At 35.6% G+C, this 18,137-nt stretch overlaps 1 protein-coding gene across 1 annotated transcript in view; it reads right to left on the bottom strand.

Moving 5' to 3' along the window:
* LOC128208136 (exportin-5-like) overlaps nucleotides 1-17,510 on the bottom strand; it is a 30,200-nt gene extending 12,690 nt beyond the window's left edge. The window contains exons 1-15 of the mRNA XM_052911514.1: nucleotides 17,353-17,510; nucleotides 11,770-11,891; nucleotides 11,432-11,504; nucleotides 10,756-10,893; nucleotides 8,219-8,410; nucleotides 7,633-7,842; nucleotides 6,936-7,012; nucleotides 6,546-6,645; nucleotides 5,182-5,262; nucleotides 3,986-4,111; nucleotides 3,587-3,677; nucleotides 3,183-3,305; nucleotides 1,922-2,091; nucleotides 1,336-1,431; nucleotides 170-301 (exon numbers count right to left, since the gene is read on the bottom strand). Coding sequence (XP_052767474.1) covers nucleotides 170-301; nucleotides 1,336-1,431; nucleotides 1,922-2,091; nucleotides 3,183-3,305; nucleotides 3,587-3,677; nucleotides 3,986-4,111; nucleotides 5,182-5,262; nucleotides 6,546-6,645; nucleotides 6,936-7,012; nucleotides 7,633-7,842; nucleotides 8,219-8,410; nucleotides 10,756-10,893; nucleotides 11,432-11,504; nucleotides 11,770-11,891; nucleotides 17,353-17,445 — 1,824 coding nt within the window. The 5' untranslated portion in view covers nucleotides 17,446-17,510. The remainder of the gene's footprint in view (nucleotides 1-169; nucleotides 302-1,335; nucleotides 1,432-1,921; nucleotides 2,092-3,182; nucleotides 3,306-3,586; nucleotides 3,678-3,985; nucleotides 4,112-5,181; nucleotides 5,263-6,545; nucleotides 6,646-6,935; nucleotides 7,013-7,632; nucleotides 7,843-8,218; nucleotides 8,411-10,755; nucleotides 10,894-11,431; nucleotides 11,505-11,769; nucleotides 11,892-17,352) is intronic.
* Between the last annotated feature and the right edge of the window lie 627 nt (nucleotides 17,511-18,137).

Below are 18,137 nucleotides of genomic sequence, written 5' to 3'. Positions count from 1 at the left end.
CATCTTTAATGTGATAACAACACTTTGGACACATCAGCCTTCCTCAGGTCAGTTAATATTGTAATGTTATTTTCAACTTCAATAAAAACATTTTACACCAAATCATTTAAAACAAGGGGATCATATTTTCATCACATCAGGCTCTTACAAATACACAACCAGTTCTTACAAAGACGAGTGAGGGATATTCCTTGCAGATCTTGACAAGCACAGAACAGGCGTGTTGTCTGACGTTCTTCACTGCTCGACTGCGTGTTGCCTTCGTCTGGCCAGGAAGGTGGAATATTACAGCAGAAAATATCTGAAAAAAGGAGTGGCAAACGGTTGAAATTATAAAAACAAAAAAAAATTGTTTGTGTAATTTAAGGAATCCAAGGGCCATAACTCTGAAGTGACAGGGGCGACATTGCTGGTTATTGAACCTGCCAAAGATATTCTGCCTTTACACATATTGTCTAAGTTTAGGGAAGTTAAAAATCTCCTGGACTTTCAGGACAACAAAGTTTGTGTATTCAAGACCACAACACTAAAGTGACCGGGCATCATGGCTAGTTAAAGAATAGTTACAAAGTAGTTTAACCCATATAAACTCCTAGCAACTGTTTAGCTTGTCTAAGAAGCATCAAGTTTGGTACGGCAAGCAAGCACAGATAGCTTGTTCACACATCATCGAGATCAAAAGTCGCTCTAAACACTGACAGGAAGCATCCTCTACTAGAATTGAGCCATTGAGATCCTGAGATGCTTAAGGCATCAACAAAATGATCAAAAGTTGCAGTTGAAAGCTTAGGAAGGTATCTGTGGCTCGAGACCTGTTGCACTCTATCAGAAGTTTCTGAGACAGACTTACAGAGAGTAATGACCATTAGACGTTTGAGCTTGTATCTATATATAGCTGTAAATATTGCTTGAACCTTCATGTTATAGGCCCAGCCACAAATTTATGACCCCAGGTTTGGTGACGATTGGACTAAAGATTCGGGAGCTACAGCAGTTACATCCCTTAGTGGATTCTGCTGTACCGTACGTCCACTGCCATAGGTGAATCCATTTCATAAAACAAGCGTATAAAAGGGGTTAAGTGGTTGCAACAAGATAGTTTTGTTGCATAAAGTAGAACATTATGCAATTACAGCCTGGGAAAGGAACGTGCTTCTATGATAACCTGCTGTTTAGAGATGTAACAAGTGAAACCAAAAAAATGCGTGACAATTTTATTTCAACAGTACATAACTGTGAAATAGAATCAAACAGGTCATATAAGAGATTATGATGAATACCCACTCCAATCAAACTCAATTCTATGCTGAACAGTTGACATCTGGACAATCCTACCTTTTGTAGAAGTTGTGGTAGTATGTCTGGTGTGAACTTCAGGTAGATGAACAGTGAAGAAATACAAGACAGCAGGCATGACAACAGCAGCGGGTCCTGGAACAATAACACATACCAAATACAATCAACAACTAGAAATTCGTTTAAGAAGGGCAATGTTTGAAATTGAAACATTTTTAAGTGTAAAAGCATTAGGAATGAATGAGCAGATTAAACGGCGAAAACAAGCAGATATAACAATGCAACAGAATGTTGCTAATTTTAAGTTTAAGAGTAATAGAACACCAGGACTGGACTTGAAAAACCCCAAAGTGTAAGCTTGACCTTTTGAGAAAAAGAGCACAATATTTATGTTATAACACATCTCCACTGACCTCCAAGTGTGACTTTCACCTAAGAGCAAGAGCACAAAAATTGAACTGGACAAACCTGCCCATGTTTTTAACAATTCTGAATTTAAATGAAATCCCATCTATAATAAATAAGTTTTTATATATATATTTTATATATCTTTTTTATTTATTTTTTTATAATTTGACTTTTAAATGGATGTTTTTTTTTATTTTGTCATTCTAAATGCCCCTACCTGCATATTGAACACGAGGACAGTTTTGAGCAGCTGGACACCATCCTGTGTGTCTGTGGTGGACATTTTTTCAAGGTTCAGCCGGGACATGACATTCTCGAAGAAAAGAGTCAAGGCCTCCCACTCCAGGTAGGATGGCGAATGCAGATTACATATAGAGCCACATTTTTCTGGAAAACATGGAAAGGCAAGGATAAAACAAACAATTTGAGGATTAAAATCAAAAATGGTAAAGGAAAAACGGGAACAAAGCTGCGATAAAACAAACCGGGTGAGAAATAAAATTGACCATGATGTAGGAAACATGGGAACAAGGCTAGGATATAACAAATGGTTTAAGAACATAATAGACCATGGTTTGAGAAACAGACTTCTGAAACATTCTCTTTTAGTAAGGTTAATTCTTTGAAATATACGATTATAATATTCAGATTAGAACTCCACAGAATTGGATGTCACCTATTAATCAAACCAACCATTATATTTTTTAATGTAAATGATGCAAGCTGATTCATCACACAATTAACCTAAACCAAGGTAATATGTCTACAAACTGTCACTAAGTTTCATTACAATGGGATAGTGAATACTCTAAGTTATAAAAGAAACATAACTCTCGAGTAAATAATAAGATTTACTCAACTATTTAACTTGACCAAGACATAATTCCCACAAATTTTGTCACAATGTTTATTTATTGGAAAATAAATAATTCAGTAATTGTCTACACGTTACATAAAACAAACATTTGTTTAATGCTAAAGGGGCTTAACAAATTTCATTATGATGTGATATTACTATTGTAATAACTCTGGAGTAACTGATTCGATTTACCCAACTATAGTACTTGACCAGAAACATTATGCCCAAAAACACAGTCACCAAGTTTAATCTTGATTGGATGATAAATTTTTAATATATTATCTGTATGCAGTTTTGCTGACAGCAACCCTGCCAAAAGTATTACCTCTATATGGCCTGGAAAAGGGATTTAATGATAACTGTGTGCAATGAAAGCTGTTACATGGGCAGTGTACAGTCTCTTGGGATGACGGTACACATAATTTTACACAGATAATACCCAAGTAGTTTTGCAGTAATGTAGGTATCACTCTAAGGTTAAACCTCAGGTGAGTCTCAAGACAATTCCGCAGCCCAAAACATGATAAGGTAAAGGTACCGGTATATCACATGATTCATGCCAAGAATACAAGTCCTTTATGAGCTTTCAAGATTCATGAACAATAACATTATAATCTACCATCCCCAGTGTTTAGAGGCTTCTCAAGCAATTCCCGCAGCCAGGTACACGCAAAGGTGAAGGACACAGTGGGCTGGAGCAGGGTCACCTGACGTACCATCTCTGCTACCTCCGCTCGAAACTCTGCCGACAGAAACATGTACGTGCTATACTTTCAACAATATATGCATCTTAATAGCTACAGATATTTAATTTATTCAAGATATGTTAGAACCAGGAAGCAAATTTGCTGTTTGTGAGCCTCTGTAATCATAATTTAATTGAATGAAATGTCAAGAGAATTGAATTATCAATTACCTATTACCTAATGACAAAGAAAGCATCATGACACTCTACTTTTTAACTGGGAATCAACTAATGCTATCTGTGAGATTGTTATTAAGTGAAAGTGTACGTGTTCATACTAGAGAAGAAAAAGGAGAATTCTTCATCATGGTCGAAGTCGAAGCGGGAGTACTCACAACTGGGGGAATTGTTCTGGCTAGGATAACCCACCTACAACACGGCAACATAGCTTATTTCCTAAAAACTGCATGTTAAATTTAATACAGAAATCTAACTAAAAAACATCTGTGTAGGAATAAATATTTAATTTGTGTAGAAATTAGTACCCATTTTTAATGACTTTTTTTCGACCAATAAGACAATTGTGTCAGTGCTTATTTCATATGTAAATAATGGTGAAATTTTTATAATTATTGTAAATAAAACAGAGTACATATAAAATATAATAGGTTTATGGTATACAAAATAATTTTGGTGGTCATCCACTTGCAGAATAAGCAGACATCCCTACGTCATACCTTCAGGAGTTTCTTGTACCCAGTCTGTACAAGGCACGGGAGAATTTTGGTGAATGAGGGATCCTGGGAGATCTGCTCGTTACGCATGAATAACGACCACAAGTGAAACGTGCAACCACTCAACATCTAGAGAGACGTAGAAAAAATGTTTGTCATCCCACTCTTATGAACGATGAACCGGACTGTAGAGTTAAGGTAATATCATAGTCATCAAAATTAAGAAGACAATATGTTCATGTTATCATAAGATTGTTACTTACAAGCCTTAGTATATTAACAAGTCCCAAAACACAGACCATTTTGCAAGCCCAGGTTTCATTCAGCTCTGCGTTGATGCTATAAATTATTATCACTAAATTATAACGTGTATTAATGAGTTGGTTTAGGCTGGTTTTTTGTTTTTTAAGAAACCTTTGATCTGTCCTTAACTCCTTGTAGCCAACATATGTTGATAATACAAAACTAGAAATGTGTCCATAGGACACGGATGCCCCCACTTCGGTTTTTTGTCACAGAAAATAAGCCATAATGATTTTTGAAGTATTTTTGGCAAAAAAGGGCCGTAACTCCTAAATGACTAAAGCGATTTCCATGACTATCGAACTTGATCAAGATATTATGGTCACAAACATGTGTTTAAAGTTTGGTGAGGATTGGACAAACAGTTTTCAAGAATTAGATCAGAAACAATCTTTGGGACGTATTTTTCAAGTCTTTTTTTGCAAATAAAGGGCCGTAACTCCTAAATGACAAAAGCGATTTCCATGGCTATCGAACTTGATCAAGATATTATGGTCACAATCATGTATGTAAAGTTTGGTGAGGATTGGACACATACTTTTCAAGAATTAGATTGGAAACATATATTTTTGAAGTATTTTTGGCAAAAAAGGGCCGTAACTCCTAAATGACTAAAGCGATTTCCATGACTATCGAACTTGATCAAGATATTATGGTCACAAACATGTGTTTAAAGTTTGGTGAGGATTGGACAAACGGTTTTAAAGAATTAGATCGGAAACAATCTTCGGGACGTACGTACGTACGTACGTACGGACAGACGTACGTACGGACAAGGGCAACCCTATATGCCGCCACTTTGTGGGGGCATAAATATGCTGGTGTTACTGAAACTTAGGACATCTGTAATTGACTAATTCAGTTGTTGTTTTTTCCAAACAATGTTGGCTAAATACCTGACTGGAGTGCTGGGTGAATGCCAGAACAGCTTCTAGATATTTGTCGAAATTTTGGGGTATATTGATGTCTGAACTTCCCTGAAAAAAACCAGGCAATTCTGGTCATATCTAGGATATTAATGTTTGGACTTCCTAGAAACACACACACAAATCTGGTCATATCTGTGATACTGATGTCTTGACTTCCCTTAAAATATAGGCAATTCTGGTCATATCTAGACTATTAATTTCTGAACTTCGCAGAAAATACAGGCAATTCTGGTCATATCTGGGATACTAATGTTTGGACTTCCTAGAAAATACAGACAAATCTGGTCATATCTGGGCTACTAATGTCCAGACTTCCTTGAAAATACAGGCAATTCTGGTCATATCTAGGCTACTAATGTTTGGACTTCCCTGAAAATACAGGCAATTCTGGCCCCATATGGGCTATTTATGTCAAGACTTCCCTGAAAATAAAGGCAATTCTTGTCATAATCTAGGCTACTAATGTCAAGACTTCCCTGAAAATACAGGCAATTCTGGTCATAACTGGGATACTTATGTCAAGACTTCCCTGAAAATACAGGCAATTCTGGTACCATCTGGGCTACTTATGTCAAGAATTCCCAGAAAATACAGGCAATTCTGGTCATAATCTAGGCTACTAATGTCTGGACTTCCCATACAAGCAATTCTGGTCATATCTGGGATACTTATGTCAAGACCTCCTTGAAAATACAGACAATTCTGATCATAATCTAGGCTACTAATGTCCGGACTTCCCAGAAAATACAGGCAATTCTAGTCATATCTGGGATACTAATGTCAAGACTTCCTTGAAAATACAGGAAATTCTGGCCCCATCTGGGATATTATTAAATTAATTAAATTAATGCCCAGACTTCCTGAAAATACAGGCAATTCTGGCCCCATCTGGGCTACTTATGTCATGAATTCCCAGAAAATACAGGCAATTCTGGTCATAATCTACGCTACTAATATCCGGACTTCCTAGAAAATGTAACAGCCAATTCTGGCCTCATCTGGGCTACTAATGTGAAGACTTTCCTGAAAATACAACATTTCTGGTCAAATTTCAGCCACTTATGTTTGGATTTTCCTGAACCATTGGAACACAAGAAATGACAACAAGCTGCATATTACTATCTCAGAAACTATTTTTTCCCTGGCATAACCTTTAGGAAAAATACTGACAAGATAAGTACTACTAGTATGCTGAATCATTTCATTTTTTTTTACATTATTCTGAGGAAATACAAATATACTACTGAAACCATGAACTGATATTTAAACATCAATATATCACTAATATTTTAATAAAATCCCTTTGTAGATCAAGTTTCAAAACATCCTACCAACAGGAAGCAGAGTTGATTCCCAAGTTCCACCAGTATCTGACAAAGCTTCTGAAGAAATATGTAGAAATGCTCGTTCTTTGATACTGCTCCTGCACTCCTGCAATGCAACATATAACCATGCATCTAGCAAATCAAACCATTAAAATAACATTTAAATGTTTAGACTGGTTAACCCAACAGGAGGGAGATTCTTATTTTTTACCATACTAGTCGCGTTAAATATATATTCCAGCTCTCAAAATTCCAATCAGAAAAAAGCACGCCAATATAAGCATACCGTAATGATTACGACATGTATATTGAAGATCTAAAAGGACATTGTACAAATCTACTTTCACACAGTGACAATAATCTGACTAAGATGGTTTCATGTTAATGATCACTTACACGGCAGCGTTCCAGATGGTAGACAGGGCGCCTTCTTGAAACAGAATCAACAGAGGCCTTCGTTCATCTATCTTACCCTGAAAAATAACCATTTTTAAAACTTTTCAGTCTACCTACAGCCATGTGTATAAAACTCAGATGACCTGTCCACAAGTTAACTTAAGGCTAGTTATTACATTTGAATTGTTTTAATAATATTAATTATAAGATAAATATTGACAAATCATTTAACATTATGGTGAACCAAATTAAAGATTTAACTATTTTTTAACTATTTTTATACAATTGGCTGAACGTTTTTAATATGAGAATGTATAAAATAATTAAATCAAGTCCGATTTTAGACTCAGACTCTGAAAAGCACTTTCATTAAATTACAAAGAATCATCTTTATTTCACAAGCTTTACAAAAATGAAAGTAATTACTTGCACATTTTTTTTTTTGTTTTGCAGTTTTGAAACTTGAGTCTGAAATCCGACATTGATGTTTTGAAATCAAGGTCCCAGGGCTTGATATGAAAGAAAAATTAATGTATCTATATGAAATTTTGCGCGGAGAAAAACATTCCCTGTGATATGTAAAAAATAAGAATTACCTCTATGAAATGTTTGTGAGGTTGTCCTAATCAGAATAATCATCAGTCAATCATGAGATACACAATCAGGTACATAAGTGTGTTTAAAATTTAACACTCACCCTCTTGCCGACGATAGTGAGGAGACACTCGGCGGCCCCGAGCTTGAGATGGGCGTTCCCCAGGAGCAGACAGAGCATCTCGAGGAGCAAGTTGTCCTTGATAACAATGTGGGACATGGCCACCCAGTCCAGGTAGCCGTTCAGTGTGGCCAGGGTGGACACACTCACACGGTAGTGCTGCAGGATGTTTGTCTCCAACGCAGGGCTAGCCTACAAAACAAAGTACATTTGTAAGTGATTTTTTGTTGGACTAGAAGGAAACTTTTTACTCATGAAATAAGAAGAAAGTTTAAGGATTAAAACACAGTTTTGACACTCACATAGTAATTCCTTGACATTTTTATTTTTAATATAAGGTCATTTCACACTAATATATTTATTTATTTATTAAAATGGCTCCTAGAGTTTATGTGGTTAAATGCAAAGTGGAAACAATTCCCATACAATCATCAAGTAAAATGAATCAGGTTGGTTTTCTTTCAAAAATAAAACTTTCTGTTTTAATTTTTAAATCATAGAATTCAATTCCAAAGCCAAGTATTCTACTATCATAATAACAAGACATGTTCTAATACTTTGAACCTACCCTATTTTCTAAGTTTATAGCAGAATTTGAGTGCTCCTGTAGCAGGTTTACAAACAGCTCGAAGATCTCCGCAATGTTGACATTGAGGGCGTTGACAATTTCCCGTCTCCGCAGGGTCTGAAGGTTCTGGAAGGTGATTACGTCCTCGATCAGACGAAGGAACACCATCATTACCAGCTCTGTCTGTGTTGGCTGTATACAGCAAACATAGAACATTTCGTATATATTTATATACATGAATGGCTTTCTTTATACAGTTTTGTTTTTTTTAAACTTTGGATTCAGAGCAGTATTCAAAATCAATTTTGGACAAAAAAAATCTATATTCATCGAATAATATATGATATATGGCAGATTTCACAAAAAAGGCAATTATTTGGCCCATTTGCTTTCATTTATTGTTATTGCATGTCAACGTCATATATACAGCAATTGCCTTTCCCAACCCAATAAGAACACCTAATAGAAGTGATTTGTATTAAAATAATGAAAATATTGTGTTAAATAAGGTAAAAAAATGTAAAAATATGCCGATATTTAGGACAAAAAAGACAGAAAATCTTCCCGGTACCAATATACCACTTTTTTGAGGATGCTTTTCAGTAACATCTGGTAATTATTTTATTCTTGTCTGTTGAATAATGTTTGCAAGAAATGTTAAATAAAACAATAATATATCTAAAATGATTGCATTTCGTTCGTAATATACTTAAATTTTCGGTAATTGCGCATGGTGATAACGTTACGGTAATCTGTCCTCGAATTGTTGTGTAACATTAGCAGACATGATCCACTGCTAACTGTTTTAAGCCTAAACACACCTTTATTAAATCACTGAAAACAAAGACTACGTGTCGGATAAAAACAGAATTGCATGTAACAAGAAATTGGTCATTCCCGATCATAAAGTTTTTTAGGTCTAAAAATGTGTTAATGTTACTCAAAATCGATTCTGTCCCATTTTAGCATGACGATAGCACCTTTTCTATTCGTGAATAATTTACACCGACTGAGGGTTAACATCCGGGTAGCGATTACTTTTATATTGGACTGGTTCACAGTTGACATTGAAATGATAAAAATAGTGGTGAATACCGTTGATAAAAACTTAATCCAAGTTTGGCTCATTCTGTCCTTCGATGTAACGTTAACATTATGTCACGCTAGCATTAAGACAAGCGCTTAATAAAGCAAGAAAATCGTTGAAATTTGATGACTTTCCCAGAGTCAATTATTCGAACATAACAATGTCGTCTGTAAACTATCGTTTGTAAGTATTCATTCATTAGGTACGTAGTTTATATTGAATTCATACTGCTTTCGTGTTTGATATCGTTATTTATTGGACAGAATTAAGAATTTTTGTGATTATCAATTGACCGTGTTTATCAATCATTTATATAGTTTGTTTTATACTGTATCAAGCTCAAACAGTCTGTGGTAGGTCTGTATTTTAATTTGTTGTGAAACATTTTGTCCAACTGCTAATGTGACATACTGCTAATCTTACTCATTCTGTTTTGTGGTAACACTAGCACATACTCACAATTAGCAATTTATAATATATATGTTTAATATCAAAGGTAATGATAATTGCACCATACTAGAGACATTTATATTACCACAACAAAACATTTATGTTTATAGCTTATCTGATCTGATATAAAAAGAAAACCTATGTTTGCAGAAAACATTTTCTGTCTTGTTGTCCAATTAGGGTTTGTTTCAATAAATTTATTTGAGAAAAACGAAACAATCTTTATTTTTTGTCTGTACAATCTGTTTTATAGATAAATGAACCATTTAGTGCAAGACAAAATACTTCTTTGGATCAAAATATTAAAAAAAAAACAAGTTTTTACCGGCAATATTGTAACACTAGCACAAATGGTATGGTGATACAAAATTCTTTTTTTATAAAAATGCATGAATAAATCATTGCAAATGTTCTAAAATATGATAGATAAGAAATTGCTGTAAAAGATTATGTTGAAATTACAAATCTGCAATAAATTTTAAAAATCAATATTCGCCGGGAACTTTTTGGTCACCAAAACGTGAAATCTGCCATATGTCTTTCAATATAACCCCGTATCTTTGAAAATCCATAATCTGCTACTGACTTGAACAAGGCGGTCAATGAGCTGAAGTAAACTAGATATAAATATCTGTATATCCAGTGAGTTTTTTTTCACCATTTTGGGAATAGTGCTGGAGCCTTTCTGATTGGGAAAAATATATCATTTTGACAAAAAATTGCCAACAAATGAATAAGAATGCTTTCAAAAATAAGACAGAAGAAATAATAGAATGAGATAAATTTCAGTTCTTTAAAATTACCACAACTCTTCCACACAAAAACAGTTTTGGGTCTATCTTTTTTTTATCTAAAAAAATAAACAAATCTTAAAGAAATTGGCAATTTCATTTTCATATTCGGGAACAAAGAAAGTTTTAGCATTTGGAGTGGACCCCAATTTCAGCCCCAAATTGGTGAGAAGAAAAACACTGATATCAATGTAACTATGCTTTCGTACCCCTGAAATGCAAAGCTGGTAGAGATCGCCCATGAGGCTCGTCCAGTTGTTTGGCCACTCATGTTTCAGTATCTCGACTACGAGGCGGGACACAGCATCCTTGATGTGCAATTCCTCCACCAGAATATCACCAGTACCCTAGAAAACATTATAAAGCTCTGGATAGCCAGTACTCTGTCATCTCGTTTAATGAAATACTTGATAACAGCAATTATTTTTAAAATTAATGTAATGTTTTATGTTTGACGAGACGCCTTTCCGACATTGTGTGCCATGAAGATTTTGGTCTGTTAACGCCTGTAAAGATTGCTGTCAAAATGGATGCATGTTTTTACACTGAACAATATGTGATACAAGTAGTTAGAAGCATCATGAATGATTTAGTGCATTTTCTTGAAAATAAAAACAAATCAGCAACTTAGTACATTCAAAATAATTCCTTCAGGAAATAGAGCATGTTCCTGAAACAATATGTTACTGATTAGAAAGTTTATATTGAAAACAAACTTCAGTGTGTAAAAGGTAGCATTCAACAAATGTTACTGTGCTGATACTGATTTGAAACAAGACAATAGCGTAATACAGATTTTTATATGGAGTGCTGTATTTCGCTGTTGGATATTGAAAACAAAATCAATAGGCATATAATAAATAAAATTATCACATGAATTGTTACCTCTGAGATCAATTGAAGAGAGTTTGCCTTTAACAGCTGTTTTTCATCATTTGTAAGACTATTCCATCTGTACCTGAAAGTTGATATGATATACTTGTACAGCTTTCATGTGGCAAACAATACAGTAAAAAAGAACAAAAGTATGTTTGTAGCAAGCTTTACAGAAGAGCATCTAAAATAAATTAACTTAAATTTGATTGTTTACTTGCAGATCTACATTCTGACCTTTCAGAAACTATAAATTAAAAAAATCTTTCTACAAAACAACACAGTACAGACAACAAAATATGTATTCATTACTTAGAGCCAAATGACACATGATGATCATCACAACTTACTTGGTGCAGTGTTCCAGAAGCTTGAGACCAAAGTGGCGAATGATGGGAGAGTTCTGTCTGTCTGCCAGCAGCAGGCCACACTGGATACAGTGGGGAGACGACTCCTTGAAGTTCTCACAAATCTGAAACATATAATTTTTATCAGAAAATAACATTATGTCATAGTGTGGTACATTGCATGTATTGTTGTATGTATTAAGGTAATAAACAGTTTAAAATTGATTCCACATCGATTTATTTTTACTACATGTATATATTTACAAATATTATCTAAACAAGAGGGCCAAATGGCCCTGAATCGCTCACCTGTCATATATTGCGCATTGGTTTGATAAGAAATCTGGATGGTTCAAAGTAGTTAAGGTTTTTTAGAAGTCTGGGTCATTTTTTACCCCAATGCCAAAGTTTGGACAATAAAGGTAGAGGTCCACTTAATGATGTATTATGCCAAATAGCTCTAGTCCTTGTGAATTCGGAGAGAATTTTTTTTTTATGCTTCTATTATATACAAATATTGAAAACCTAAGCCTATGAACACGGGGCGTGGCCAATTTTGACCTCAGGGCTAAAGTTTGAACAATCTTAATAGTGGTCCAATAAACGATGCTTCATACCAAATATCTAAGGCCTTCGCCTTTTGGTTTCGGAGAAGAAGATCTTTTAAGTTTTCATCATATACATATATAAGGAAACCCATGACCGCCCGGGTGGGGCCAATTTTTGACCCCAGGGCCAAAGATTGAACAATATTGGCACAAGTCAACTAGATGATATATCATGCCAAATATCTAAGCTCTTGTCACTACTTGATTTTACGTGTGTATCTATATATGTATATTTGTTATTAATTGTTGTATGTGGCCCATATTGAAAATTGGTATGTGTACTAAATATGTTACCCGTTTAAATTAAGACGTTACTTGTCTTTGTGAGTTCGGAGAAGATTTTTTAAGTTTTCACTATAACACATATAGAGAAAACCCATCAGCCCCGGGGTGTGGCCAATTTTGACCCCAGGGCAATAATTTGAACAATCTTTGTAAAGGTCCACTAGACGATGAATCATGCCAAATATCTAAGCTCTAAGCCACGTAAGTTCAGAGGAGATGATTTTTGAAGTTTTCACTATAAACATATAGAGAATACCCTAACCCCCCGGGGCGGGGCCAATTTTGACCCCAAGGCCATAATTTGAACAATCTTTGTAGAGGTCCACTAGACGATGAATCATGCCAAATATCTAAGCTCTAGTCCAAGTAAGTTCAAAGGAGAAGATTTTTGAAGTTTTAACTATAAACATATAGAGAATACCCTAACCCCCCGGGGCGGGGCCAATTTTGACCCCAAGGCCATGATTTGAACAATCTTTGTAGAGGTCCACTAGACGATGAATCATGCCAAATATCTAAGCTCTAAGCAACGTAAGTTCAGAGGTGATTTTTTATTTTTTTTACTATAAACATATAGAGAAAACCCATGACCCCCTGGGGCGGGGCCAATTTTGACCCCAAGGCCATAATTTGAACAATCTTTGTAAAGGTCCACTAGACAATAAATCATGCCAAATATCTAAGCTCTAGTCCAATAAAGTTAAGAGGAGAAGATTTTTGAAGTTTTAACTATAAACATATCAAGTATACCCATGACCCCCCGGGGCAGGGCCAATTTTGACCCCAAGGCCATAATTTGAACAATCTTTGTAAAAGTCCACTAGACGATGAATCATGCCAAATATCTAAGCTCTAGTCCAAGTAAGTTCAAAGGAGAAGATTTTTGAAGTTTTCACTATAAACATATAGAGAAAACCCATGACCCCCCGGGGCAGGGCCAATTTTGACCCCAAGGCCATAATTTGAACAATCTTTGTTAAGGTCCACTAGACGATGAATCATGCTATATATCTAAGCTCTAGTCCAAGTAAGTTCAGAGGAGAAGATTTTTGAAGTTTTCACTATAAACATATAGAGAAAACCCATGACCCCCCGGGGCGGGGCCAATTTTGACCCCAGGGCCATAATTTGAACAATCTTTGTAAAGGTCCACTAGACGATGAATCATGCCAAATATATAAGCTCTAGTCCAAGTAAGTTCAGAGGAGAAGATTTTTGAAGTTTTAACTATAAACATATAGAGAATACCCATGACCCCCCTGGGCGGGGCCAATTTTGACCCCAGGGCCATAATTTGAACAATCTTTGTAGAGGTCTACTAGACGATGAATCATGCTAAATATCTAAGCTCTAGGCCAAGTAAGTTCAGAGGAGAAGATTTTTTAAGTTTTCACTATAAACATATAGAGAAAACCCATGAACCCCTGGGGCGGGGCCAATTTTGACCCAAGGGCTATAATTTGAACAAACTTTGTAGATGTCCACTAGACGATGAATCATGCCAAATATCTAAGCTCTAGGCCAAGTAAGTTCAGAGGAGAAGATTTTTTAAGTTTTCACTATAAACATATAGAGAAAACCCATGACCCCCCGGGGCGGGGCCAATTTTGACCCAAGGGCCATAATTTGTACAATCTTGGTAGAGGACCATTTGGTGATCCTACCTACCATATATCAACGGCCTAAGCCTTGTGGTTTGGGAGAAGAAGATTTTTAAAGTTTTTCCTTTTGGTTGCCATGGCAACCAGAGTTCTGCATGGAATTGAATTCTTTGAACAACTTTGATAGAAGACCACCCAAGGAACATCCCTATGAAGTTTTATTAATATTGGCCCAGCGGTTAAGGAGGAGATGTCTTTTAAGTAAATTGTTGACGGACGACGCACTACGCGCGACGGATGCCGGACAAAAGGCGATCACAAAAGCTCACCTTGTCACAAAGTGACAGGTGAGCTAAAACAAACAGACACTTTTTGAGAATTTAATAGCAACTACAGTCGAAACCCGTTGGCGCGAACTCGCTTGGCTCGAACTCCTTGTTGACTCAAACTAGATGTAAAGGACTTTGTCTTAAAACTGAAGGTAAACATTCCCGATTGGCTCGAAATTTCTGAAGCTTAATAAAGTATTTTTGCTTGTCCCTTGGAGTTCGAGCCAACGGGGTTCGACTGTACTCTAAAGTAAATAGTGCAATTTGGCACTTGTATTTGGTAAGATCTTGTCTATTTGGTAAAAGTTTGACAATAAAACAACCAAAACTCTGGTATCAAAAATGGTTGTGATGTTATGCCCTTAAACTGTTAACATTGTCACCTGCTTGTGTAGATTGGGTTTATAAAATTTTCCAAGTTAGAGAGCGACAAAGTCTGTGCAAATTATTGACCTGAGAGTAAAGTGTAGCTGTTAATAGAACTTGTTCAAGATATTATTACCATTTATATTGTATACAAGTTTGAAAGAGAAAATTTAGAAGCTTCATTTTAAACTGGTTGAAAGCATTCTGACTGGTCCTCTGCTGAAAAGTGCTGAAATAGAGTGCCAGTCATTCCCTGAACGCCTCCTTCCCCCTTGTGTACTGAATACCTCTTCATTTCTTCCCTAATCCTGAGTAACATGTTATATTAATCTATTTTGCAGTCTGAGTATTGAATAATACCAAGTGTTGAGTATCTGTGTCAAGTGTGTGCTAAGTATATTGAGCAGAAAGATAATGGGCACCTGCTAGGTAGTTAAACTAGAACTCCGCGAGTCAGATGTGTCGCCTGACGAATTATTTACTGTCGACATTATAGCTGTTAGATTGGCATTTTATTCATTTATAGACAATGATGTTGCCATTTAACTTTCAAGTGTAGGTGGCATTTGAACCCTCAATCAGATATACCTACGGAATAAGTTTCAGGTTGAAACCTCCTATAGTTTACGAGATATGCCACGGACAAAACCTAAGCAAGAAAATTAACAAAGGGCAATAACTCTAAAAATATGGCAGCAAGAGTAACGGTTCTTGTGCACTGCAGTTGCCCTCAATGAGATCTATCTAGCTATGAAGTTTCAAGTTGATACCTCTTATATTCTTCAAGATATGCCCCGGACAAAACTTTAAGCATGAAAATTAACAAAGGGCAATAACTTTAAAACTAAGAAAGCTAGAGTTACTGTTATTCTGCACTGCACTTGCCCTCAATGAGATCTATCTAGCTATGAAGTTTCAAGTTGATACCTCTTATATTCTTTAAGATATGCCCCGGACAAAACTTTAAGCATGAAATTTAACAAAGGGCAATAATTTTAAAACTAAGAAAGCAAGAGTTACTGTTATTGTGCACTGCACTTGCCCTCCATGAGATCTATCTACATATGAAGTTTCAAGTTGATAACTCTTATATTGTACAAGATATGCCCCGGACAAAACTTTAAGCATGAAAAATAACAAAGGGCAATAACTCTAAAAATATGGAAGCAAGAGCAACAGTTCTTGTGCACTGCACTTGCCCTCATTTAGATCTATCTACATATGAAGTTTCAAGTTGATACCACTAATAGTTTAGGAGATATACCCCGGACAAGCGAAAATGGGACGCGGAAGCCGCCGCCGCCGACAAAAGTAACCCCTATATGTCGTCTTTTCAGGCGACACAAAAAATGGCGATGCTTTGTTGACAGATCGATCTGAATTTATGTTTCATGAAACATGAAAGTGGAAAAAGAGCTCAAAATATTAAATGTAACTTTTGTGTTTGTCTTAAACAATGCAGTGTTAAATATTGTGGAGTTACAATTGAAAAATACATTTAACATTGGTATGAATCAGTTGAATCTTTCTTCTTATGTCATGAGTAAAAATGAATGTCCAAATGTTAAAAATAGTTCCCTAAATGCGCATTATTGTGGCTAGCCGAAAAGGTAATTGGGCCGAGTTCACCCGGTTTCGTTAAAAAAGTTCCTTATACGCACATTATTGTGACTAACAACAGAAACAAACCAACCGTGAGCAGGTTATTATTTAGTCTAAAATAATAGACATGTTATACGGGATTCTTTCAATCCCTAACGTCTAAACCGGTTTGGGCAAAAACTGGGTGGGTTTGAAAAATATTGAAATTGTATTTAGTGAATAATTTTATGTTTGAAATGGATAATAAAGGTTTATATTCATATTTTACCAGTACAAAGCTATTATGCACAAAACAAGCATTAAACGCATGATCTACCTTTCCAATAAAACGAAACTTGACTGACACAGACAACAATTATGCCAAGCGAAACAACTCGACCCAATCGTAATAACAAGCTTCGTGATAGACCTTGTAAATACAATCCCACCTTCAACAAGCTTCTTGATAGACCTTGTAAATACAATCGTAAAAACTCGGCCATGAACGAAGTGCTCCGATTGTTGTAAAACTGTGAACTGCAGCCTTGCGTTATGTTTTGACAGAATGAAATGAAGAAAACCACATCAAACTCATAATAATTCGTTGGATCTTTATTTTTTGTAAACGGAACTAATATGAAATAACATTATCTAGTAATATTTCTTGTTTTTATGATATTTTATGGACGCAATATGCTTTAACCCGGAATTCCGATGGGATCTTTATTATGTCAAAATAATTTCTTATCCCTGTGACACTGACACTCTTGACTGACTTTCAAGTGTAACACATGTGTACAGTCTCTACTTTCTAACCTGCTGTGCTCTTAATCTATCATGCGGACTAGATGATGGTTCAAAGATTGTGGCTACAGCTAGTTTAAGGGTGTCGATGTCACCTTTATCCATTTTATCGTCTTAAAATTGAAAAAATAAAAATTGCAGAAAGTGCCGGTGCAAAGTGCTTTCAGTGGTAAAACTCGTCTCACTTTTGGGCGCATTCCTTTCGCACGTCTCGGGCAAATAAATATTAAAAAAATGTCAACGCAAATATGGGCAATATTTGATCTCAAAATAATTCATATCCTTCATAATAATTCATATCGTAAAATAATAAATAAAATGTTATATCATTATTAATGAGACGACATTAAAGCGGGATGATCCCGATGTATATGCAAAACAAATGCGCCTGAGATGTAACGAGTACTACTAGAATCGTTAAAATCCTATACCGAATAATACTTTTAGGTACGACAAAACACAAACTTTTAAACTAGGTGAACACCAAAAATTGAGAATGTCCATCCATATTTCACCTCGCGAACAATATGTCATATACTTTAATATTTTGAAACCAAACTCTTATGTTTCAATTTAAGAAAGTTGGTCAAAATGTTCTTCTTTGTTTACGTCGCATGAATGCTTATTATGCTGACAACTGATTCTAATGTTACTTACTGTTTTACTTGAGCTTCTGAATTGGTCTGCCTGTGCTCATCGCATGTGACTCTAAATGTCGAAAGAAACATCAGATGACAGTAACTTAATGCATGTGCCACTACTTATCATGATACCCGCATTCAGTTTGTTGTATCATA

Source organism: Mya arenaria, chromosome 11 (genome assembly GCF_026914265.1).
Source record: "Mya arenaria isolate MELC-2E11 chromosome 11, ASM2691426v1".
NCBI lineage: Eukaryota > Metazoa > Mollusca > Bivalvia > Myida > Myidae > Mya > Mya arenaria.
This window is presented reverse-complemented; position numbering and strand designations above follow the sequence as displayed.